The sequence below is a fragment of the Sporobolomyces salmoneus genome, assembly GCF_050403485.1.
Source record: "Sporobolomyces salmoneus JCM6883 DNA, S_salmoneus_JCM6883_v1_ctg71, whole genome shotgun sequence".
NCBI classification, from domain to species: Eukaryota; Fungi; Basidiomycota; class Microbotryomycetes; order Sporidiobolales; family Sporidiobolaceae; genus Sporobolomyces; species Sporobolomyces salmoneus.
In genome coordinates, this window is record NW_027481092.1 from 1 (window position 1) to 23,576 (window position 23,576).

Below are 23,576 nucleotides of genomic sequence, written 5' to 3' on the forward strand. Positions count from 1 at the left end.
GCGGATCGATCGGGAAGAGGAGATTCACGAAAGGTTCAATGTCCGCTTCAACTGCGGACCACTTGAATCGGGAAGAGGAGAAAGAAGAACTTCGACCATCACCGTTCCTCGCTTCAGTTCCTCCTCAATCTCCCGCTCCTCCTCAATCATCGTCCGCGACTCCCGGACACAAACGCAAGTCTTCCCTTACGACGATCCATCCCTCCTCGCTCGACGCTCAACGTCTGCTCGCCTCGGTCGGGTCCTCTGCTCGAGCGAAAGGGATGGTTTTCGATGATCAACTCGGACGATGGATCAAGACTCCAAGGAAACGAGTCGTCAGTAAAGTGATGACGGAACGAGTCGAGGAAACCGTTCCAGAGATCGAGGAAGTCGAAGAAGAGGAGGAGGAGGAGGATCCGTTCAAAGATTTCAGCGAACTTCAATCTCCGCCTCAACAGCGTCAATCCACGACTGTCGCCATACCCTCGCCTTCGGCACAAACTCAGCTATCCGTACCCGTCAACGCCTCTTCTCCGAGTACCGTCTCGCCAGCTTCAACCCTAAGTCGAGCAGATCTAGACAAACTGCCCCTTCCAGGCGACGGTAGCGGTTCTCCCAAACTCCATCATTTCGATCTATCCGGACTTGGAATCTCGAAGGGTACTCCGCCGTTACTCGCTCCTCCTCCGAAAACCGTCGAACCGATCAAGAGTCCCGAAGGTGCTTGTTATTTCGATTCGAACCCTCCTGAGGATCCTCAAGTCGACGTCACTCCTTTGCTACGACCTGAGGAAGAGGAGCACGACTCGGCGAGCTGGGGTCGAGAGGAAGCGAAAAGAAAACTGGAACAAGCAACAGAAGAACCTCGCTCATCTCCTCCTACTGCATCTTCTGCCTTTGGTACTTCACCACCGCCTCAAGCGTCCCCTGCTACTCCTTCTCACGTCCATCATTCTCAATCCGCTCCACCGTCCACTTCGACTCCTTTCCCTCGTTCCGCCCTGAAACCTTCTCGAGCTCTCACCGACCCTACGAATTTCCATTCTGCCGCTGCGACCCCGATTCGTGTCGTTTCGGACGAAACCAAGTTACCGCGATCAGTCAGCTTTTCGGACGGGAAACTGCAAGGGAAAATTGAGAATCCCGTCGGTGGAAGCGAGAGATGGAAAGGAAGTCGATTGAAGTATGAAGTGAGTAAAGCTAGTCGGACAAGTCGCACAGATGCGACGGCACCGGTTGGAGGAGGATTCGGTGAACTTGAGATGGATGAGGAGTTCGTGGAGAAGACGAGATTGGGAAATACAGGTCAGCTGTCTCGCTCTACAAGTTATCTAGAAGTGAAGCTTGACTGACGTACTAAATTTCTCGATAGTCGACAACGATGCTACACCTCGCGCTTCTCGAACCCGTACCGCCTCTCGCGAGAAGGAAGAAATTTCCGAAACCTCCCTCGTCCTCTCTTCCTTCGATTCGATTTCTCCCGCCCACGCTCGATCGGCCGCTAACAACTCTCGCTCCCGGACGTTCTCCCGTACTCCCGGATCGAGGAACGCGACGTTCTTGACGGAATGCTCGTTTGGAGTTTCGCATGATCGACTGTTGCAGTTCATCACAGACGTCGAACCTTTCGAACCTGACTGGGAGGGACTCTCGAGCATTGATTTGAGTGGGAGGAAGGCAGAGAGCGTCGTGAGGTTGAAGGAGTTCTTGCCGAAACTCGATGAAGTCAATTTGTGCGTGTTTAACCTACTCCATCACCAGACACCGAGCTGACCGCCTCTCGGATTGACAGGAACAACAACGAGATCTCTTACCTGACTGGGATCCCCTCGACTTTACGGACTCTCCTAATCGCCTCGAATCGTCTCACGAGTCTAACTTCTTTCCATCACCTTCACAACCTCGAACGACTCGACCTCAGCAACAACCAACTCGATTCAGTCGAACATTTATCCGCTCTACGTCACTTGCGAGACCTCAAGGCGGATGGGAATCAGATTTCGAGCATTGAAGGACTGGGCGAGTTGGATGGGTTGGTGAGATTGAGCTTGAAAGGGAATCAGCTTGGAGGAGAGATCGATTTCACGAGAACGAAATGGTCAGTCATCAGAATCTCCTTGTTCTGGTGAACTGGCGGAGCTGACGGTCTTGCTCGAGCAGGTCGAGACTCGAAACTCTCGTGTTGTCGAGGAACAACTTGTCGAGTCTTCGTGGGCTCGAAACCCTGGAATCCCTCGTTTCCCTCAATCTAGGTGAGTGGAGAACAGTATAGGTTGATCAGGAGTCTTAAACTTACAAGTTTCTTCCATCTGCGCAGATCACAACGCTCTCACCGAATTCGCACCAACCAAACCGAATTCCCGTCTTCGCATCTTGCGCCTCTGCAACAACCCAATATCTCGATTGGACGTCTCCTTCGCCCCGAAGCTTCGTACGATCTACGTCGATTCGGCTCGTCTCGGACTCGTCGAAGGAACTGAAGGACTCCGCAAGCTTGAAAACCTGAGTCTCCGGGATCAGTCTGGAGGAGCTCTGTAAGCCCCTACCACCTCGATGAACGCGCTAGTGTAGCTTGACTGACTCCCCGTTGATGACAGAACTCTCGCGATGCCTACAATCCGAGATGTCAAACGACTTTACCTGTCCGGAAACCCTTTGCCTTCCAGTTTCCCTTCCGAGAAATTCTTCAACTTGACCTACCTCGAACTCGCCATGTGTCAACTCACTGCTCTCCCCTTCGATCTCGCAAGTCTCGTTCCGAACGTTCGAACGCTCAACCTCGATTTCAATTTCCTCGAAAGTCTCGAACCTCTTTCGGGCTTGACGAGACTAGGGAAGTTGAGCGTCGTCGGTGCGAGGTTGGGGAAAGTGAGACCGGTCGTCAAGGTCCTCGAGTCGCTGGTCGAGCTCGAATCTCTCGATATGAGGTGAGAAGTCGGGGTTGTCAGCCTTTTCGTCGATCAGAGCTAACCGGCTCGATTTCCTACTGTAGAATGAATCCAATCACTCTAGCATTCTATCCACCACTCGGCCCTTCAACGGAAACCCTCCTCCCCTCACATCGCGAACACCAAATCCTTCATCCTGATTCACTCCCCTCTTCTTCCTCCTCTCTTACGTCGACCTCCCTTCAAACACCGACAGACTTTGCGGCTCTCGACACGAAGTTCCGTAAAGCCCTTCCAGACGAATGGTACTTTAAACGAAGTGCTTATCGAGCAGCTCTCATGCAAGCCGTTCCGCCTATAATCAAACTCGACGGGATCGACTGTACGAGGGAACGAAAGAAGTTGCGGAAAGTAGTCGAGAATCTAAAGGATCGTGCTTAGGCTTAGCGCAAACGAAGTTTCGTAGTTGTTTCCTGATTTTCGTCTTTCTTGTGTATCTGCCTTGTTTTAACAGTTGATTGATTGATATTCGATATCTTTTGAGCACTCCGTGCGCTGATATGCTTTCGTAAAGGCCTCGAGGAGAGTAGAGTAGAGTTGTGATCTATGCATTACGAGTTTTACAAAGTATCTAAAGTTCCCCTCCTCTTCTCTTCAATCGAGTCCTTCTTCGACAGTCGCTCCTGGTGTAGCGTAATCGCTCATGAAGAAGTCTTCCACTCTCAACGGTCGAATATCAAATTTCTACGACATTTCCCCAAGGCATGAGCGAATTGTTCGCGAAAGAGAGAACGGAGAGGGAACGCACGTTATCCTTGACTTGCGCAAAATCGATTCCGCCATCTAGTCCAACTTTTGTTCGCATGAATTCTCGAACGGGAACCTAATCAACAAGATGAGACGGATCAGAATAATGTAGCGACAATTGAGAGAGACAGGGTGCGACGGGACTGACCATAGCTGCATTTCGACCTAAATATGCACGAGACGAGACGGGGATCAGTACGAGGTCGATTCTGAAAAGAGAGAGGGAAGGTAACTGACAAGACTCCTTTAAATCCGAGCCCGAAAGACCGTCGGTTCTCCTCACGAGATCTTCCATATTGAACCCAGGATCGACATTCAAATCTTTCAACATCTACACTCGCCTTTTTCGCAGTCAATTTGAATGCCCATCGAAATTTGCGATAGAAAGTGAACGCACGAGAGTCAAAATATTCCTCCTCTGACCAGCATCTGGTAATTTAATAGAAAACCGTTTTGGCATCCTCCTCAAGATCGCAGAATCAATATCGTTTGGTCGATTCGTTGCTCCTAGAACTAGGATTCGTGTATCGTTTCCAGTTGTTAGACCGTCCCATAACGTCATGAACTCCGCTTTCCTGTCGATTTAGCACTGTCATCAGTCGGACTACTACGAGCTTCAAGAGAGGGATGGAGAGCGTACATCATTCCAGTCACTTCATGATCGTTTCTACTCCGTTCGCGGAGGAACGAATCAATCTCGTCGATGAAGATGATCGAGGGTTGAAGTTTGCGAGCGAGCGAGAACAACGCAGCGACGAGTTTGTTCGATTCTCCGAACCTGCACGATCGAGAGCGAGCCGTTAGTAGACGAACGAACGAGAGAGGGGGAAAGGGTTTGACGGAGACTCGCCATTTGTCGGTCAGGGTTGAGACCTTCATGTTGATGAAAGTTGCTCCTGACTCCTTTGCGAGTGCCTGGGAGCGACGAGAAGCCAGAGTCAGTTCGACGTCGAGTGAACTGAGGGACTCGAGAAGTCGTGACTCACTTTCGCCAACATTGTCTTTCCACAACCAGGAGGACCATACAACAGCACTCCTTTCGGTGCTCCAAACAATCCCGCTGAAGACTCAAACAACTGAGGGTAAACGAGGGGGAAAATGACTGCTTCCCTCAACTGCGAAATGATCGGATCCAATCCTCCGACATCTGTACTCCTCGAACAAGGCAAGTCAGCTCGTCGCCTCCTTGAGTGGTGGTCCGAGTCGTACCTTTGAAAGTCACGTTGATATCCTCTGCAGCAACCACCTCACTCGCGATTTGTTCCTCATGTTCGTTCAGTTCCAAACTCGCCAAATCGACTCCTAGTTTCCCCAACGCTTCTTTCGATTTAGATTTCGCTTCTTTACGTTTCCCCTTCTGCGGATCCATTTGGCCCATGATAGCCTGAGACGAGACGAGACAGAAGAGAGAGAGGACGTCAGTCAAGAATGATAGGGAGGATGTGAAGAGAGAGAGAGGGGAACGAACTTTGAAGGCATAGTAGAAGGCTACTTGGGATAAGGCAAATATACCGGCATCGAGGATTAACTTCTTCGTCCTGTTGTTGGAGACGGGAGAGGTTTCATCATTTTGGAACAGAGGAGAGTCGAGAATCGGATAGAACGGGAGCGGAATGGATCAGAATGGTGAGTGAGATCATTCAGAGGTACCACGAGATGGCTGGAGACTCACTGTGCAGACGGAGCCATGGTCGATCAATTGCCGGAGCAAAGAGCGAAACTTGGTGAAATCTTCGCGCTTGAAGTCGACCAAATTTCTCTCGGTTTCGCCCTATTGAATCTTACGCCGCGAACTGCTCCGGTGGGAACATTGGGAGGAGCGCAAGGAAGGAGCGAAGATGTCGAAACATCGCGGCGAAACCTGCCTTCTCAGCTTCGACATCCTCTGGTGCTTCGTGTCGTCCCCTGCAGCCGGATTCTCTTTCGCAAACCACCATGTCGAAGTATCACACTGGCAAAATCCACCCTGGTATCCGAAGAAGCGCGTCCAGCATAAGGCCAGTCAAGAACTTCAAGAAACGAGAACTTTTCTCGAAGCTGTGAGTGGCGATTCTGGGTGTCAGAGCCACTCGTCGGCGAAGACTTTGACCCACGCTCCTAGGAGTATGGTCTTCGAAGACCAGCAGCTACAGGAGAAGCCGAGTCTTGCGGGTCTGAAGCCACCGCCCGAACCTTTTTTGCAACGCCCAAAAGTTCGAGCTCAGTTCCACTGCGTTGTTGTTCTGCGCGACTTCGAGAGTGGCTGTCGCAGTACGAACAAAACAAGGTAGCGTGTCTGGGATCGGCCACGACTAAGACGAACTTGCAGGAAAGAAAGCGACGGAGAAAAAGCGGAGAGAGCTCGAACTCGAAAGTTTACTTCAGTCGTACAGTAAGCGTCGCAAAAGTCGCGAGTCCCGGTGGCCGACCACAGTAGATGCCATATTTTGTGTCGAGCTCGGAGGTGTCGCCGGCCGTACGCCTTGAACCCCTTGACGAAACGGCGAAAACGAGAAACTCCGAGTCGAAGTTGAGCTCAAATTGTCAGAACGTCGAAATTCGCCTCCTTTTGTCAGCGTGCTAGAGAGAACGTTCGAGAAACGAGGGTGCAAGTACCTCGCGACTACAGTACACGAACCTTACGACAAGTGGGCAAGGTCAAAGGGCTTATTTTTCGCGCGAACTTGAAGAGTTTCCGGGGTAGGGTTTTTTGAATCTAGCTTTGCTGCTGTTTGTTTGGCAGCTCTTTACCCTCGACCGCAACATCTACACAGACGACCCATCTGAGCAGGACAGAGCAAACGAAGAGGTGGGAAAGTGATCGACATTGAAGAGGAGAAACGACGAAACGCACCTCGTCAGCCCACCACCCTCACCTCTCATAGTTCTTCTACACCCTCCGATACCCTCCACAGATGGAGGTCGACCATGCACTAGGAGGAGGAGGACCGTCGACCGAGTACTATGAAGATTTCGATTCATCAGAAGATCATTCGTCTCCCTCGACCGCATCTGACTCTGCCTACAGTGCGACCTCACATCCAGAGTGGGCATTAGACCTAGGATTATCGATACCGACTCTCCACCAAGGGAACTGGACTCACAATAGTCCGTTTAAAGCCGCGCCTTCCTTCACGCATACATCGACGTCCTCATCAAATTACTGGAACAACCACTCGAATGGAATAGAGCAATACAAGATGAATGAAACAGAACCAGTAGAGATCAAGCCGAGGGGGAAGGAAGATCGGGAGGATGAGCCAAGGGATGACACCTCACTCGTTCGAGCTGGTTCAAGGAGGAGTATAGAGATGGAGTTCGATGATATGATTAACGAGGACTCCTGTGGGTAAGTGAACAGCTCTTCATCCCCTGCGAACCGTTCAACACCCTGTCCTCCTCGGCGCATTTTCGAACTCTATTTCGCCTTGCACTCCGCGGTTCTCTCTCGGAGGCGAGGTCTGTGTAGATGATCAGTTGACTTGAGCTGATGACGCCTTCCTTCGCCCCTTGTCTCCCCTCTTTCCTTGTTCCGACCGCAGACCTTCAACTGGGAATTCACCCCTTTCTCTTCATTCTCATTCACCGACAATGCCAGCAACACGACCTCAACAACAACAGCAGCAGTTCCCAGTCTCTTACTCGCATATCAGCATGCCAGCCATCGCGACTTCCCCTCCAGCACAACCTCATTCTTACCTCGCCTCTGCCGGTTTAGCCCTTCAACTCCCTCCCCCTTCTTCCCTTCCTCCTCTTGACAACGGAGGTGGAGGAATTGCTCCTTCTCTCACGGGTGGTCAACCGACGCCCCCTCTCGGCTCACCGATTACCCACCTCTTGCCGGAGATTCCCGAATCGAAACCCATCTCGACGGAAGAATCTTCTTTAACTCCCGCTCCTCCACCTTCGACTCGCCCGACTAGAGAACGGAGAACGAGCGCACGAGCTAGTGGACTCACGAGAAGCGCGACTCATTCCGCTTCCTCATCTCGCGAACGAACTCAAGTCAACTCGAATCTTCCCGTCGAACCTTCCTCGTCATCGACTGTGGTCGTTCCCGGGTCTGGAATCAACCTTGTTTCTCGTGAAGCGGTTCAAGTGACGCAACTTATCCCGAATCAATCGAACCCTCCCGTCTCGAACCTGACCGGTTCAGGCGCTTCCTCCTCTTCCTCTTTCACTCCTCCCGTCAAACTTCTCGTCCTCGGTGTCCCGACTCATGGTGCAAAATCTCGAGTTGAAACCCAAATCAAAATCAGTCTCAGTTTGGTTCGACCTCTCGGAGGAGGAGGAATCAAACGTGAAGGAAGTTCTTCTTCTTCTTCTTCGGATTGGGCAGAGAATTTGATCAATGAGGAAGGATCGATCGATTCAGCAGTAGCCCCTAACGAGTTGGAGAGGATTGGAAGTTGGAGTCATATTCGAATTCCGAGGTATCTCGCTTTGAAGAGTCGAACGAAAGAGGATGGGAAACCTACGATCGGGAAAAAGGTTGTCAATCCAGGTCAGTCTCCCCCTCGCTCATCATCTCTCCGTTTGTTACCGCGCTTGACTGACGATACGTCGAAACAGGGCCTCCTCCACCAGTCGAGAACACTCTCGTACTCGACGTCGCCGTCGTTCGAGCTTCCGACCCTTCTTCCCAAATCTTCATCTGTACAAACTGTCGAGCGCGAGAACTGAAACGTTCACTTCGAAAGAAGGATCCGAAAGGGAAATCGGCACCTCCACCACCGGTTCTACCGATCGAGGATATGGGAGACAAGGACGAAGAAGAGGAAAAGAGAAAAGTTGTCGTGTTCAATTCGCCGGAATACGTAGACTTTGGAACGGGAGAGTGCGTACTTCCTACGAGGGTCACTTGTTATTGTCGTCATCACAAGGAGAAGAAGGGATTCTGGTGAGTTTTCCTTTCTTTAAGTTCTTTCATCCGACTCGTAGACTGATCTCCTGTAAATCCCTTCAGCGTCACCTACTCGCTTCGGGATCATCTCGACAACATCGTCGCTTCGGGAATGACTCCTCCGATCATGATTACCGACGATCACAAAACGAGTGTCGCGAAACAAGCTCAAACCGCCGCTACCGCTCAATCGACTTCCGCCTCCTCCATTAACGGTGTCGAATCGAAACGTAAAGCTCCTAGCAAGGTCTCACCTCCCTCATCGAAATCTACCATCAAGAAAGAAAAAGCCGTCGCGACCAGTTCGACCTCAACGAGAAGTCGACGAACTGGAGGAAGGTCGAGAAGAGGAGCGAGTGAAAGTACCGACGCGACGGGAGGAGAAGACGAAGTCGAACCGGCGAGCAAGAAAGCGAAACCTTACGATGTCGACGCGAGACCGAAGAAACGACAATCACCCGGCGCTTCTCGACATTCTCCCGCTTTCGCCATGACTCCCCTTCACTCTGCTCCAACTACCACGAGTCAAAATGGGTTTGTACCACCTGCTCCACCTCTTGCGACCGGCAACTCGACGACGAGTCCTCTTCCGAATTATGGACAAACCTCTCGAGGCGCTTCTCCCGTTTCTCAGTACTCGAATCATGGCTCGTTCGCCTCTTCGGCCCTCGGCCTGGATGGAGTCAACGGAAACGGAGGAGGAGGAGATGCGATTATGAACGATTCGATTCCCGAAGTTCGATCACCCGCCTTTATCCCTCCCGCTTCCTTCTCTCCTCGTCATTCGATTTCGACCGAATCTTCCCTTCCTCCGCAACATCAATCTCACAACCTCTTCGATTGGCGTTCAACTGGAGGTAATTCGACGATTTCGACTCCTCCTCTTTCTCCCGGCGCGACTACTCCTTCCGTTCACAACGAGAATTACAACTCTCTCTTCGGTTCCTTCCCTTCTCCCGTCGATCCTCAGCAGCAACAACAACATCACATCCATCACGCACCTCCTCCCGTTTCTTCGATCCCTTCTTTCGCGATCCCTGCGACCGAACCTCTTCAAAGTCTTACGAGTACCTGGGCGTTCCAACAAGCTCTCCAACAACAACAACAAGAGATCGCCGCTTCGATGCCACCTCCTCGAATCAATCGACTCATTCCAGGAGAAGGACCCGTTTCAGGAGGAATCGAAGTGACGATCTTGGGAGAGAATTTCGTTCGAGATTTGACTTGTCTCTTCGGAGATTCCGGTGCCGTTTCGACTCATTTCTGGTCGACCAACACTCTCGTCTGCGTCCTACCTCCTTCGGCGAATCCAGGACCCGTCTTTGTCGGGATGAAAGGAGTTTTACACAACCCGGAACAAGGAGGTCTCCCACTCTTTACATACAAGGATAATTCGGATCGAAACTTGCTCGAACTCGCTCTACAAGTCGTCGGACTCAAGATGACGGGTCGACTCGAAGATGCGAGTGCAGTCGCGATGCGAATCGTCGGGAACAGTCCTCAAGGAGGAGGAGGAAGTGGTTCTCAATCGATCGCGGGCGCACCGAACGGTTCAACTGCAGCTCAAGACACAGCGACTCTCGCTGCGACCCTCAACGCGGCAGCGACGTCGGCCTACGCCACTCCCCTCTCTTCTCGTCCTTCGTCGAGACGAACTTCGTTCAGTACGAACAGTCCCGCTTCGACTTCGGTTCCAGTTCTCGCTTCGACAGAGACTCGCAACTTTGAAGGAATCGTCATCAAATTCCTCTCTTTACTCGATCTCGATCCTTCCCTCCTTCCCGGTGCTGCACCTTCTCTCCCTTCTGCTTCTCCTCCGATCTCTCAACCCGACGCTCAACAACACACCCTTCTCCACCTCGCGACCGTTCTTGGATTCCATCGACTCGTCGCGTTCCTTCTCGCTCGAGGAATCGATTTCGACGCTGCCGATAGAAACGGCTACACCGCTCTTCACTTCGCCGCTCTCTACGGTCGAGTCGCGATCGCGCGTCAGCTTCTCGACGCTGGAGCCGACGTTGCGCTCAAAACATTCGCAGGGAAGACTGCGATAGAAATCGCTCAAGACCGGGACGACGTCGATGTTGAAGAACTCCTCCTTCGCTCTGCACCCTCAACGAACTCCCTCGAACAAGTCACTCCTCGAATTTCGTCCCGAAGACCTCTGCTCAGCTTCTCTCCAGCTTCTTACTCGAGACCGACTTCATTGTACGGCGACAGCGAAGACGAGGAATCTTTCGATAACGAGAACGAGATCTCCGAGATCGATGGATCGAGTGAAGAAGGTGAACAGAGTGATTGGTCTTTGCGAGAAGAGAGCGAAAGGGAGGAATCGAGTGATTGGCCGACGGAGAGTGACGAAGAGTCAGACGCGGAGGTAGAAAAAGAGGAGGAAGACGAGATCACTCATGATCGTCCGGCGAGATCGAGAAATGCTTCGACGATCTCGTTGCATTACCTCCTCGAAGCTGAAGCGGAGGAAAACGAGAAATCAGTCAAGACCGTTTCTTTCGGAGGTAAGCTCTGTCTCTTATCGATGCTTTGTTGAAGAGGGATTCTGACTAATTGTTTCTTCGATGTACAGACTCGGAGACTGTCGACGCTGTTCCTTCGACTCCCAAGCCTTCGCCTTCGACCTCGTCCTCGTGGCTCTCGAAAAAGTTGAAACCGACTGTTCAACCCGGACTCGACAAGCTTCAACCTTTGGCCGGAGGAGTGACGAACGCGTGGGAGAAAGCGAAAGCGAACCGATTCGCGCTTCCTCAAATGCACATGCCTGAACTCGCGACTTTCCCCGCTATGCCCGCCGCTCTCACTCGTCGTCGTCGAAGTGGAGTCGCGAACAACAGTGCTGGAGAAGAAACCGACGCAGGCGAAGAATCGGGTTGGGAGGGAGCTTCGAGACATTGGCGAGCTCTCTACTCTGGTCAATGGTGGCACAAGACTACTCCTTCTTCACCTCCTCCTCAGTACACTCCCTCCGACTCGCTCTACCTCCCGAACTCGACCGATCCCGATGAGAAAGTTCAACCCTCGGCGTCGTCTCCCTCTTCTTCGACGTGTCTCGCGACTCGCGCGCTCTCGACCCAGAAGCTCTCGAGGAGGAGTCGACGCAAGTTGAGTGTCGTATCGGATGACACGGACGATACTGCCTCGATCGCTGCGAGTGAATTTGAAGAAATTAAACACGACGGAAACGACCGTATGCTGTGGTTCTTCTGGATCCCTGTACTTCTCTGTGAGTTATCTCCATTCTCTGCAATCGACTGATTGACTGACTAACTCTTGCTCGTTGGCAGTTGTTTTGACTTTCGCCTATCTCAATTTCCAAGTTTACCTCACTCCGGTCCTCGAGACTCTCGCCGATACCATTCTGCCTCAACCTCTCGCCAACTGGTTCACTTGATACCTTTCCTGTTCTCGATTTCTCTTTTCGTCCCCATCTTGTTCGCTTACACGTTATTTTAATGCTCTCGTTTTGTCGCTCTTCTTCGCTCGCTCGAGGCTACCCTTGTCATTCTCTTTGTCTTTCTCCTGTATTGATTGCACTCACTGCTACCGTAATCGAGCACGCTTGGATATTCCCCTTGACCTGAGTCGACCCCGTCTCTCAAATTCGCAAGGGTCGCATTTTCGAGCGTTCAGATTTCGCTTCTCTGCAAGACGTACGGTGCTGACACGGGGAAGAGTGCTTGGTCGTACACGACAGTACTGCAGGTCTTCTTGCCGTGTTATTCGCTTGAACGCATCGAGACTCGAAGAGAGGAAAAAGAAGTCAAGTTTCCAACGGCTCGCAAAGCCAGGACAAAAACTCTGTTTCATGCTCTATCAACCGTAGCTCAATCCGCCTCACGCCTCCCAGCTGAGTGGCTGCCGAAGACTTCGATACCAAAGTGCCAACCTAGAGAGGACGATGGGTCAAAAAACCCTTTCATACTCAAAGTAGAGGTTCTTCCGACGCCCGTCATCTCTAGTCTTGCACTCGGCCATCGAAGTTTCCAGCAACCACTCCATACTTCGAGGAAAGTTGAGGAGTCGTCATCGAGTCGGGTTGAGCATTGACTCTTCGTTCGCGAGAGGAGCTGAAAGAGATAGGTTGAAAATCCTCGATCTCTCGCACCACTTGGAACTCGCACGCAGGCCCCTCCTCTCTCGAGGTTCAAGCCTGGAGTCGAGTCCAGCAGGTACGCGTATATCGAGGACCTCGAACCTACTTCGATCAACTCCTCCTTTCGAACGAGTCGGAGAGCTAAACGAGATAGGTTCTTCGTTCAGATGCGATCCCGCTTCAAGCACTCAGCAGTAAGGCCTGTCACTCCGAATCGAGAAGCAGGTCCTTCTGAAGAGATTGCCGTGAAGCGGGAACACCTCCGAACTGAGAACCTATTTCGCTTACCTCTCTCGATAGCGAGTCGAATTCGAGGTCGAGATCGAAGGAGTGAGAGCGTGGGAAGATATGGAGCTAAGAGAGATAGGTGAGCCGAGAAGAAGGACTCGCTTCGCAACCGGGACGGCCGACAACGAGGTCTTTGCGTTGAAAGCAAAGCTCGTTATGAGCACGCCCAGTGCGAAGCGACTTCTTCGTTGCGATTCACCTATTTCGCTTAACTCCCTCGATGGCGAGAGCTGGTCGATGTCGGAGGCGGAAGGAGTGGGAAAGTGGCTCGATCGAGGGTTTGCTGCTGACAAAAGGGCGAAAGTATCAGCTCGATTCTCGAAAACACTCCTCCGAAAAGGCTCTGCACGCTCCACAAACGACTCCTACGTCGATCCACTCACTTATGGAAGGTTCAAAGATTCGCAAAGGATTACAGCTGAGGAAAAGTGAAAGATCGAAGTCAGCGATAACCGTGCTGAGTTCGACAAGCGAGGAACGGACTTACGTCTTTGAACCTCCGACTTCCCCTCAAGATCACGATCAATCAGCTAACTATGCGTCGAGGGATCGAGGTCGGTAGATGTGGAGAACGGAGTCGAGTTGGTTCGTAAAAGAGCTGAATGAGATGAGTTCGCAAGTGCGGAACCCTCGCCGCGATGGGAACATCAGGCAAGGGTCTTCTCTCGAGCGGCTTTACGTGTGAAGCTGTATCGATCGAAAAGCTACCCTACGTTTGAGTCCCATGGCGGCGAGTATGCTTCGCAAAGCCGAACCCATTTCATCCAATTCCTTCGCTTCGAGAGCTGGACACGATAGGTGAACGAGTGTTGAGACCGCATTCTGGACAGTGGATCGGGAGGGCACTGTTCTCCTGTAGCGGAGACAGTACACCTCCAATACCATGCTGATCAGAACGCGATTTGGAACATTCGTTCACCTATTTTGCCCAACTTTCGACCACGACGAAGCAGCTTTCGAATTGGCGAGGGAGAGGGTGTGAAGGAGCTAAGAGAGACAGGTGACGAACCTCCAGAAGTCGCGCTCGAGGAAGATACCGGCCTTACGAGGTCCGAGCACTAGAAAGAGTACTGCGAGACCTCGTCGAGCTCTACCATCAACGAGCACAAGATCCAGAGGTAGGCACCTGTTTCGCTTACCTCCCCGGAAGATTGAAGGGGAAGTGTCGATGGGAAAGTGATGAATCGGGAAGCAAGAGACGTTTGTGAGGCTCCCGCTTTTTGTATCGGAATTCACCGCGGACTGACACCGGAGCTCGTTCCCCTTTCGTAAGAGACGATCTGAGCGCACGTGTTCTCTACTCTGATTGGGCAAGGCGAAGCTGTTGATTTCGAACGAGGAGAGGAAAGGGTCAGCTCGATTTCGCGAATTGCAGATGAAGAAAAAAGCGCGTGCAGAGCTTGCTGCGTTCGTTCACTCACTTACTCAAGTCTGAACGACTGGATAGGATCTCGAAGATGGAGACCTCGAACGGAGTCAACATCGTACAGAGCAAAGAATATCGGGACTCTCCTTTGATTTCTCTCTGAGACCTCGCCTGCCAGCCCCACTATCTGCCTTAGGTGAAAGTCACAACATGCGTAGTCATCTCATTGAGCCAACCACGAAGTCAATTTCTTCTTCTTCTTCTCCTGTTTCTGCTGTTTAAACTTTTCCACCTGTTTCGAACTCGGTCGTTTCCTCGCTCCTTCCGCCTCCCCGGTCTCATCTTCCCCTGTCCGTTTGAGACCTTTTCCTTCGAGTTGTTGCTCCCATCCTTTCACTGCATAGAAACCAATCACGATAGCAAGACAGGTCAGTATAGAATTGAAAACCAGAGTCGAGAGTGAAAGAAGACTGACCATCATAATACGCTTCCTGTTGTCTATGACTCCTCTGATAATCCGAGATTCGATCCGGAGTGAACTTCGGATCCACCTGGAACCTTCCAGTTCGTGCGTTGAACCTCGCCGCTTGCGTCGCCATCGAACTCCCACTCCCACTCGCTCTCGCGGCAGAAGGGTCCAACCAAGCTAGTTCTGGATCGATCGGAGGTGGTGCATCGGAGGGTTCTGAGGGAAGAGGAGGTTGAGAGGTCGATGCAGTCGAGGGTTCATTCGAGGTTGAAGGATCCGCAGAAGATGAGGAAGTGCTGGATGTCTGTCGAGGGTTCTCCCAGGTCGTTTGATTCGTTTTCGAGTTCCAGAAGTACCATGCGTTCGCTCTGTCAGACCGGTACAGTCATCAGCGATCGAGAGGGATGGATGATCGCTAGAGGGGAAACTGACTCTGGTGAGAAGACTGCCTGCCATGGGTCTTCCTCGTTATCCTTCTCCTCTGTTCCTGTCGCAGTCTCTACCGCCTTCCTACTTGTTGTTTCCTGCTCTTCCTCGTTCCCAGCTTGATCGGGAGTGTCGGACGATAGATTCGGTTCAGACGTATTGGGCTGTTTATCGACTGCTTCAGGCTCTGGTGTAGGGTCCTTGGATGACATCTCGAGCGGTAGGGAGATGATACGAGTGGGTGAGCAGTCAAGAGACGGGAAAAGAGATGAAACGGGAACGACGAATCCTCCTTCCCCTCTACCGACTCCTTCCAACTGTAATCGCCTTTACGACCGACATAGACCACCTAGATCCGGCTCCAGCAACGCAGAACAATCGCAATTACGCGCTTCCCGGATCGAATCGGCTCATTACTTGGGGGGTCCTCGCTAGCTCCTCCTCCTTCGCCATCTCTTGCCCGGGAAGAGCGAAACCATGTCGAGAGCAACACTGGAAGATGTACAGGAGGAGTCGGATCAGGCGACTCCCTTAAAGAGTGGGATGAAGCACAGTCGCGAACATTCGAGGATCCACGCTCGTAACTTGTCAGAGTTCTTCCCTAGACCCGGTCAATCACCTGGAAGAGGTTACGGAGGTACCTACGAGGACCCACACTCGAGATCGATCGATTCTCCTTCGCGCACGACCGACATCTCTTCTCCGGCAGCAGGAGGAGGGGGAACTCCTACATCTCCCAGAGCTCAAAACCGTCGAGGACACCATCATCGACATTCAGTCTCTCACAATCTATTCCCATTCCTCGACCCTTCCTCTCCCGGGTCGCAATCGAACGCTTCTTTCTCCGCCGCATCTCCTACAAAACCTCCTTTCCATTCCCTTTCCTCCCCCTCCGCTTCCGCTTCAGAGCCTTTCCTTGCCGCCTCGCATTCCTCCTTCCGTCAACGCTTCGGTTTCCTCCCTCTCATCCTCCAACTCCCCCTCTATTCCCTCCTGAGACTCCCGTTCCCTTCCTCTCAATTCGCCCTCTTGATCGCTTTCACCCAAATGTCCCTAGGTGCGACTCTCTGGATCCAGGGGCAAGCGGGAGAGAGTCTATCGGTAACTGGTCTAGGATATTTGGTCGTGTTTGATGGGCTGGGGACGATTTCGAAAATCGTTCTGGGGAACGGAGGCGGATTGGATCAGTGGAGAATCGAGATGGGGAGAACTTCGACGGGAGAGAATCTACAACAACCTTATGGGTGCGAGCTCCACTTCTCCTTCTGCGTGGGCCGTAATGAAACTGACGATTTTTTCGAGTAGATTGGTTCGATTATCGACTTTATCACATTTCTCCCAAGCGATCTATCTACTTTTCTCGGCAGTTTACGTCTGTAAAGAATCTATCGAACATGTGCTTCTCCTACATGGTCCTTTGGAAGATGGAACAGATGGAGGAGGCCACGGATCGGGACATGGAGGAGTCGGTCACGGAGAGGGCCGGACGGGTGGTGGAGCGACTAGTCATGCGGGAGGAATCGAACCGTGAGTGTTTGCTTCGTCAGCTTCTGTTCTACTGCACGATCTGATGAACCATTCCCTTTCACAGAATCGACTTTCCCGTAGTCGTTTTGATCCTATCTGCGATCCTCGCTATCGTCTCGTCCGTTTGTTTCCAAACACATGCGGAACTAGCTCGGGAGGTACAAGCGGCGACGACAACAACGACAGAGTCTCGAGCGAAAGGGAAAGGAGATGGATCGAGAATGAAGACTGTGTTGAACCCGTTCACAGTCACGGTAGCAGGTTTTGGGATCGCTTTGACTTGCGCTGCTCTCGTACTTCCTCCGTGAGTTCTCACAATGTTCTCTTTGTTTCAGTTCGAGCCCGCTGATCTCTGATTTCGTGTTAGAGCGCAACTTTCGACGCTCGACAAGATTCTCTCACTCCTCGTCTCGCTCTCGATGTTCTACATCGCATACCCAGCAGCTCAATCAACCGGTAAAGTCTTGCTACAAACTTCGCCGGCGAAAGAATCGAAAGAAGCTCGAGGGATCGAGCAAGCTTTCAAAGACGTGGGTTTTGTCCCTTTATCCACAGGGATATAACGCTCTATCTGACCTGTTGAGTTTGTTGATGACCTCAGATCGAGAATCATCCCCTTGTGATATCGATCGAATCACCTCACGTTTGGCAACTTGTCCCCTCCACAACAATTCGAACTCTCCTCTCCTCCTCCTCAATCGATCCTTCTCCTCCGACCACGACTACCGTTGTGACGTTGACGGTACTGGTCAATTCTGGGTTAGGCGAGAAAGAAGTGCTCGAAGTGAGTCGTTGGGTCGAAGTGAGATGTAGGACTGCAGGGAACGTTTCGAATGGGAGTGGTGCGTCGCCGAGAGAGGTTACTGTTGAAGTCAAACGAGCGAAATAGAACACGTAGACGTTTCTCTCCTTGTTGTTATCGAGTTTCATGAGCTTCACGTGCGAATTTGCGCGAAACTTGTGCGACGCTCGAATTTCTCACTTTCTTCCTCTCCTCCTCACAACCTCTGCTCTATACCTCGATCGCACTACCATGACTAAACACGTACGCCTCTGGTCTACCCCACCATCATCGCGCTGCCCTTTGTCGTCTCGCCATTCGCTGACCCTTTTCATCTCTCGTCGCTCTCTCACTTCAACTCGCTCCTCTAGGCCGAATTGACTGGACTGAAGGACCTCCCGGAACGTACCAAGGAAAAGATGCCAATGTCCGTTATCTGCGATTGATCGTTCCCTCCCATCTCTTCCTTGTTCGTCAACTGATCTTCCTTCTTCTTCTGTACTTGGTGGATAGAGCGTCTACAATGGCTACAAAGGAGAAATGTTGAACCCTCTCGCTACCAAAGAAGAGAAAACCGTACGTTCCTCCCTCTCCCTTTGTCGAAACCCACACTTCTCCCCTTGTTTTGTCGCTCATACCTCTTCCTGTGTACCGATCGATGTCTGCGATAGCACGCCCACCACATGATGACTCTGTTCGAGAACGCCCTCGATGCTTACGCTTCAGGACTTCGTGGTACCATCAACAACGTGAGCTTCGACGCATTCTTTCTTCTTCTTCGCTAGAAAGTGACCAGGTTCGATTGTCGCCTTTCCCTTCTTTTCCGCAGCCGTTGGCAAGCGTCGAAGCGAAAGCTGCTGCTGGAGTCAAACTCACCCATCTTCCGGAATGGGGTACTGAGTGATGCACGAATCGCACACAATTGGGGAATCGAAAATTGAGATTGAAAGAAAGACGGTGACAGTTTTGATTGTTCTCTGTACTGAGTGAGGTGTGAAGGACGACAGTTGGTCTCAAGAGTATGGAAATGAAGTAGTTCGAAGTACGTTGCAGTTCTTGACTCGCGAGAAGTTTCGTCAAAAGTGCGCACATAGCTCGAGCAAACGTCCTACCGAGTTTGCTCCAGTCAAAGAAGTGCGCTTCCGCCGAAAGCACTCTCTCTCGCGGGTCCGACGAGGAAGAGCCGAGGGGCAAAAGAACATCGTCAAGCAAAACGCGAATCCTCAACTGCAGAAGCAAAAGAAGAAAGGATTGGAGAGGGAGGGAGTCGAACCCTCTGCCTCTCGCAAGCAGATGAACTGTTTGTGATTCGAGATGCTAAGCGAGCGCTCTACCGATGAGCTACATCCCCGAATTTCGCTTGTTGTGGCATTCATATCTTACATATCAATAGGCAATTGAAACCGCGTACTTGCGAATTCGCTGAGGTGCTTGAATCTCGCAAGAAGTTCTTCCGCGAGGAGTCCCGTTCAGATCGAGGTAGACGCAGACGAAGCCTTCAAGCTTTCTCGTCAACTGCCTTGCCACGGTTCGCAGAGTAGAGAATCTGCGCGTACGCAGAACCCGAAGTCGGAAGATTTTGACGGTCAGAAAAGCTCAAGAAAGACCTACGTAGCTGAGAACTCTCGAGTTGAGCCTGAGAGAGGCATTTAGAAAGGTAAAGATAGGGTTGTCAGCAATTGCAAAGCCACATAGCTTAGACTGGAAAGAGAAGTAAAATAAGAGGGCGTGAGAAAAACGAAACGGGAGGGGAAAATCTCATAAGAGGGAGTACATCGAGGAGCAAAGTATCGAAGGAGAACGAGTCAACGAGAGGAAGTACCGACAACAAGTGGAAAGGGCAAACGAAGGGAATTTCTAAGGTCCAGAAGAGGAAGCATGGGGAGCGAACGTGGGATGGTTCGAAGGTCCTTGAGAACTTCGAGGTAGAAACATCTGCCGTCCGTGTTGATCGTGACCAGCCGAAGAGGGTCGGTAATTCGAAGGTTGTTGTGATTGAGCTTGCATTTGAACGGAGGCGGCGTTTTGAGCGAATTGCGGAGCGGAAGAATTCGGGGGAACGAGTTGGTGATTCGGGTAGATGGGAGGGTGATGTTGGGGCGGAGGTTGATGGGGACCGGAAGGAGGAGGTGCGGCTTCGCGAGCGAGAGCTTGAAGACTCGTGTAGATAAAGGAGACGGCGGGATCAAGGTTTACACCCCATCTTTCGATCGCATTGAGCCGACTCGCAGCCTCGTCGATGTTCCTATTCGATATCGTTTTGTAATCTCGAAGAGAATCCTGCAACGTCTCCCCAAGCCTTTTCACGCTATCGAGGAGACTGCGATGCGACCAAGTAGACACGAGTGAGTCAGCCAAAAGAATATGATACTAGTATACGTGCGAAACTTACTCTTTGAAGTGTTTGGCCTCAGTCTCGGCGAGGACCGCTTTCTCTTTCAGATTTCTGGTGTCTTTCTCGGCGGTGACCGCTTTCGCTTCGGCTGAGTTAATCCGTTTGTCGAGCTTGTTGAATAGTTCGTTGAGCTGCCGTTGAACATGTGTTTGGAATTCTCTGAGAAGCTGTTGCATGATTGGCACGATTTTCGAAACCACCTCCTGCATTTGCGCCGGGTCGAGCTTGGAAGGTTCGACTGATCGCGAGAGGGTGTTTCCTGAGGGTTGTGTCGGAGTCGGGAGTGGAGGGGACGTAGGAGGAGTCGGTTCGGAACGGCGAGTTTCGAGAGAAGATTGGTGAGCGTCGAGCCTCTGGCGTAGTTCCTTGAGTTCGTGTCCGAGTCCTCCCGTCGAGGGGATAGAAGCAGCGGCCGAAGGTTCATCAAGGCGAGCTTTGTACTCTTCGAGCGAACTTGAGAACGTTTTCGAGGACCCTTCGAGCGCGTCGAGTCGGGAGCTGGCGTCAATTCGCTGCGAGGAAGCTTCGAGGGCATCAAGACGAGAACCTGCGTTGAGTTTCGTGACGACGTCCGACAAGGTTTCGATGGCCCGCGCCGTTTCGAGACCAGTCGTTCTGAATCCCTCCAACGTAACTTTGAAGGCTGCCGATTCTTGCTCTCGCTTCGAGTCGAGTTTCTCCACAGCTTGTTTGAGTTCGCCGTTCGTCGAGCGGAGGCCGGCGACGGTATCGGTGAAGTTGTCCCAATCTTTCTCGTTGAAGGCGTCGTCGATCAACGACTTGACTTCTTCGGGTTGAATTGGCTGGATTAACGCGAGAAGGTGCGAATCAACATCGGGCGGACCCAGAGAACGAGAAGGTACTTGACAAACCTGAATCATCGAAACAGTCTTCTACAAGTCGAAAGCGGAATGTCAGCTTCTGATCGACTTTTCGCGGAGTTCGAGACCGTAAGACTCACTCTGAGATCATCGATGTCTTGCTGATGAGTCTTGTCGTCGACTTTGCCTTCCAGCTCGATGCGGAACTCGTCGGCATCAACCTTGGTTGCGAGTTTTTGAGCGAATTCTTCGCGATCCAGTTTCTTCTCGAGCATTTCCGCAACGTTTTTCAGTGATTTCGCGAGTGTAGATTGTTCATCACGTTGCTGCAAGTCATCCGATCGAGATTGTCTGTCAGACGAGCTTGGAGAAAAGGTGAGAGTGAACAAACTTGGACCTCGCCCAGTTCCTCCATGACCGCCGTCAATGCCGTCTCGTTCTCCTCGCTTCGCATCTCCCATTTGCGTCTTTCTCGCTCCGTGTCCGCCTCTGCCGATTCCATAGCCGAAGTCGTCTTCTTCTCGAACTCGCTAATTCTCGTTTCGAGGTTCTTCTTGAGTTCGCTGAGTTCCTCCCCGTGCCGATCCAACCTCTCTTTCACCTTCTTTGTCTCCGTTTCTGCTTTCCTCCCGACGCTCTTGTCTCCGTCCGCCATTCGTTTCAGAGTCTCCTCCTTGTCTTTTGCGATAGACGCGATCTCTTCCTGAGCTGATCGTAATTGTTCCGAAACGGAGCCGACAATTTTCGATAGTTCTTCAATCTTGGCTTTCAGGTCTTTCGTGATTTGAGTCTCTGACAAGTCGGAGATTTCGGAAGGGGCGGGACTTTCGTCAAGTCTGAGTCGTTTCGTTGGTCGTTCGTCTCCTCCGTTCCGATCTGAATCCGCGGCGTTCTTCTTCGGCGATTCAGACGGACTCGCATGTCGAGAGGCTGATCCTTCGCTGTTGGATGTGAATTTGTCGAATCTGAGGGAAAGGTTATTGATTTTTCGGTAAAGCTTCTCGTGCAAAGCTTCGAGCTTGCCGTAGAATTTGGCTTCGAAGGCTCGACGTCCAGCTTTCCATTGTTCTTGAGTGACGAAGTCGGAAGAGTTTGAGATAGAGGAAGGACGAGGATTGGTAGTCGTGTTCGATTCTATCGGAAAATGAGGCCGAGATGACTGACTCGAAGAGGATGCAGCGGAAGATCGGAGGGCAGCGGGTTCGGAAGGGATCGGACGAGAGAGTATAGAAGGATTCGAAGGAGAAGGGCGACGAGGATCGGTGGCGGGTGAAGGACGCGAATTCTGGAGGACAGAAGGAGGTTGAGTGGAAAGGCGAGACTTGGGGGCGACTCCTGGTGTTGCGGTTTCGAGAGATTCGAGCCTTGTGTTGACTAGATCGAGACGTGCCATGAGCCACGAGTTCAAATCTAGCTCCTTGACTGCCCACCAATCTTGGAAGCCTGTGTCAATCGCCGTGACCTTCAATCCGAAAGTTTCCGTTGCCTGAGCAATTTGTTTCGTCGTATCGGCTTCGACTCTGGCAGCGAGCGATTCCAAGAGAGTCTTCCTCGTTAACTTGATTCGTTCGTCGATTAGGGAAACCAAACGTGGTTGTTCCTCCTCCTTGCGCGTTTTGCTCAATTCGAGGATCTGATTTTCGAGTTCCTTTGCCTTCGCTTCACTCTCCGTCAACTTCGACTGGCTCTCCTCGATCATCCTTCTCGATTCTGCTTCTTGCTCCTTGAGATGTTTGATCTCTTCATCTCGAGCTTCCATCATCCTGTCCAGCCTTGCGTTCATTCTTTCCTCCAACGCTTCAAGTTCCCACGAGCTGGGTTTCGAGCAAGGCAGGGGATTCGAAGAGGAATGAGGGGTCGATGAGTCGGAGTTGCGAGAATTGGAAGAAGTTCCGGGTTGACTGATTCCTCGTCGCCTGAACCTCACCCAGCTACTCGGACCTTCAGGAACCGCTGGATCACCGCTATATACCATGAAACTCGTCAGACTGGAGTTCCCGCATAGGGAGAGGATACAGACCTCGACTCACATTGGAATAGCTGCCCGGATTCTGCCCTGCCCTCAAACCGACCCATTCCTCTCTACCTCTGATTCGACGATCTGGCCTTCTTCCTCGACTTCCATTGGATCCTGATCGTCTCCCTCCACCGAAATTTCCTTCTCTTTTCCCTTTCTCCCGTTCCCTGTTCGATCCTCCTCTCGTCCTTGTTCGCCCGTCAACGTCTCGCTACTGTGTCGAGCCCTTTCTTCCGAGTTTCGAGGAGCATCTCGTGCCGGCTTCGAAATGTAGACAGATAATTTGGGATGTTTTGGATTCAATTTTGGATTCGAAGAAGTCGAGTCGGAGGGGTTTCTTGTACTCGGACTGCCTACATCCGTAACCTCTTTCGCTGTACCTTGTCCGATTCGCTTGCGGAAGCTGTTTATGGATGTTGAGGACTCGGCAGAAGTCTGACGGGCACGAGCGGGACCTCCGAACCGTAAACTCGGGTCCGAAGGAGTGATGGCAATCGGTGTGGGTCGGACGGCAGTGTTTCGCTCTGGTATAGAAGGTACAGGAGATAGAGATGGAGTTGTCGATGGGTCTGGAATCGAAAGAGCCGGACGATCTGCTTCTCCTGGCTCCCGGGTCGCGAGAGGTGGGTTCTGTTTCCTAGAAGAGCTCCCTCGTAGACTGGAGGGCAGCCTCGACTTCGAGGTACCGATGATGTTTAAACCTGTTCCGGTTGATGAACTTGAGCCGGCGACGAGCGGTGCAGTCGATGGAGCCTCGGGGCTCGTCATGAGACTGCCAGAATAGGCCTTTGACGCGTCCCAGAGTTGTCGCGGAGTGGA

General features: G+C 51.9%; 6 protein-coding genes across 6 annotated transcripts; 3 read left to right on the forward strand and 3 right to left on the reverse strand.

Moving 5' to 3' along the window:
- Positions 1-3,311, forward strand: JCM6883_003995 (uncharacterized protein; the record flags this gene model as incomplete). The annotated part of the gene is made up of 7 exons (XM_076634773.1): positions 1-1,287; positions 1,355-1,715; positions 1,775-2,080; positions 2,143-2,234; positions 2,300-2,516; positions 2,580-2,909; positions 2,975-3,311. Coding segments are annotated over 7 exons (2,930 nt in total), but the record flags the coding sequence as incomplete, so codon positions are not given.
- A 213-nt stretch (positions 3,312-3,524) lies between these two features.
- MSP1 (protein-degrading AAA family ATPase MSP1) lies at positions 3,525-5,366 on the reverse strand (the record flags this gene model as incomplete). The annotated part of the gene is made up of 11 exons (XM_076634774.1): positions 3,525-3,614; positions 3,679-3,753; positions 3,826-3,842; positions 3,915-4,008; positions 4,075-4,252; positions 4,318-4,455; positions 4,528-4,592; positions 4,664-4,824; positions 4,887-5,061; positions 5,146-5,215; positions 5,350-5,366. 11 exons carry the CDS (start codon positions 5,364-5,366, stop codon positions 3,525-3,527), a joined length of 1,080 nt encoding a protein of 359 aa, XP_076485218.1.
- Positions 5,367-6,571: 1,205 nt separating this feature from the next.
- On the forward strand, positions 6,572-11,965 carry JCM6883_003997 (uncharacterized protein; the record flags this gene model as incomplete). The annotated part of the gene is made up of 6 exons (XM_076634775.1): positions 6,572-7,005; positions 7,199-8,160; positions 8,229-8,556; positions 8,623-11,075; positions 11,144-11,797; positions 11,859-11,965. The coding sequence occupies 6 exons, from the start codon at positions 6,572-6,574 to the stop codon at positions 11,963-11,965; spliced, it is 4,938 nt and encodes a 1,645-aa protein (XP_076485219.1).
- A 2,579-nt stretch (positions 11,966-14,544) lies between these two features.
- Positions 14,545-15,428, reverse strand: JCM6883_003998 (WW domain-containing protein; the record flags this gene model as incomplete). The annotated part of the gene is made up of 3 exons (XM_076634776.1): positions 14,545-14,717; positions 14,797-15,158; positions 15,223-15,428. The coding sequence occupies 3 exons, from the start codon at positions 15,426-15,428 to the stop codon at positions 14,545-14,547; spliced, it is 741 nt and encodes a 246-aa protein (XP_076485220.1).
- A 265-nt stretch (positions 15,429-15,693) lies between these two features.
- Positions 15,694-18,428, forward strand: JCM6883_003999 (uncharacterized protein; the record flags this gene model as incomplete). Its single annotated transcript, XM_076634777.1, has 9 exons — positions 15,694-16,460; positions 16,522-16,743; positions 16,808-17,047; positions 17,111-17,273; positions 17,345-17,585; positions 17,896-17,951; positions 18,038-18,100; positions 18,196-18,273; positions 18,354-18,428. The coding sequence occupies 9 exons, from the start codon at positions 15,694-15,696 to the stop codon at positions 18,426-18,428; spliced, it is 1,905 nt and encodes a 634-aa protein (XP_076485221.1).
- A 953-nt stretch (positions 18,429-19,381) lies between these two features.
- JCM6883_004000 (uncharacterized protein) lies at positions 19,382-23,525 on the reverse strand (the record flags this gene model as incomplete). Its single annotated transcript, XM_076634778.1, has 5 exons — positions 19,382-19,844; positions 19,917-20,812; positions 20,881-21,066; positions 21,132-22,704; positions 22,813-23,525. The coding sequence occupies 5 exons, from the start codon at positions 23,523-23,525 to the stop codon at positions 19,382-19,384; spliced, it is 3,831 nt and encodes a 1,276-aa protein (XP_076485222.1).
- Between the last annotated feature and the right edge of the window lie 51 nt (positions 23,526-23,576).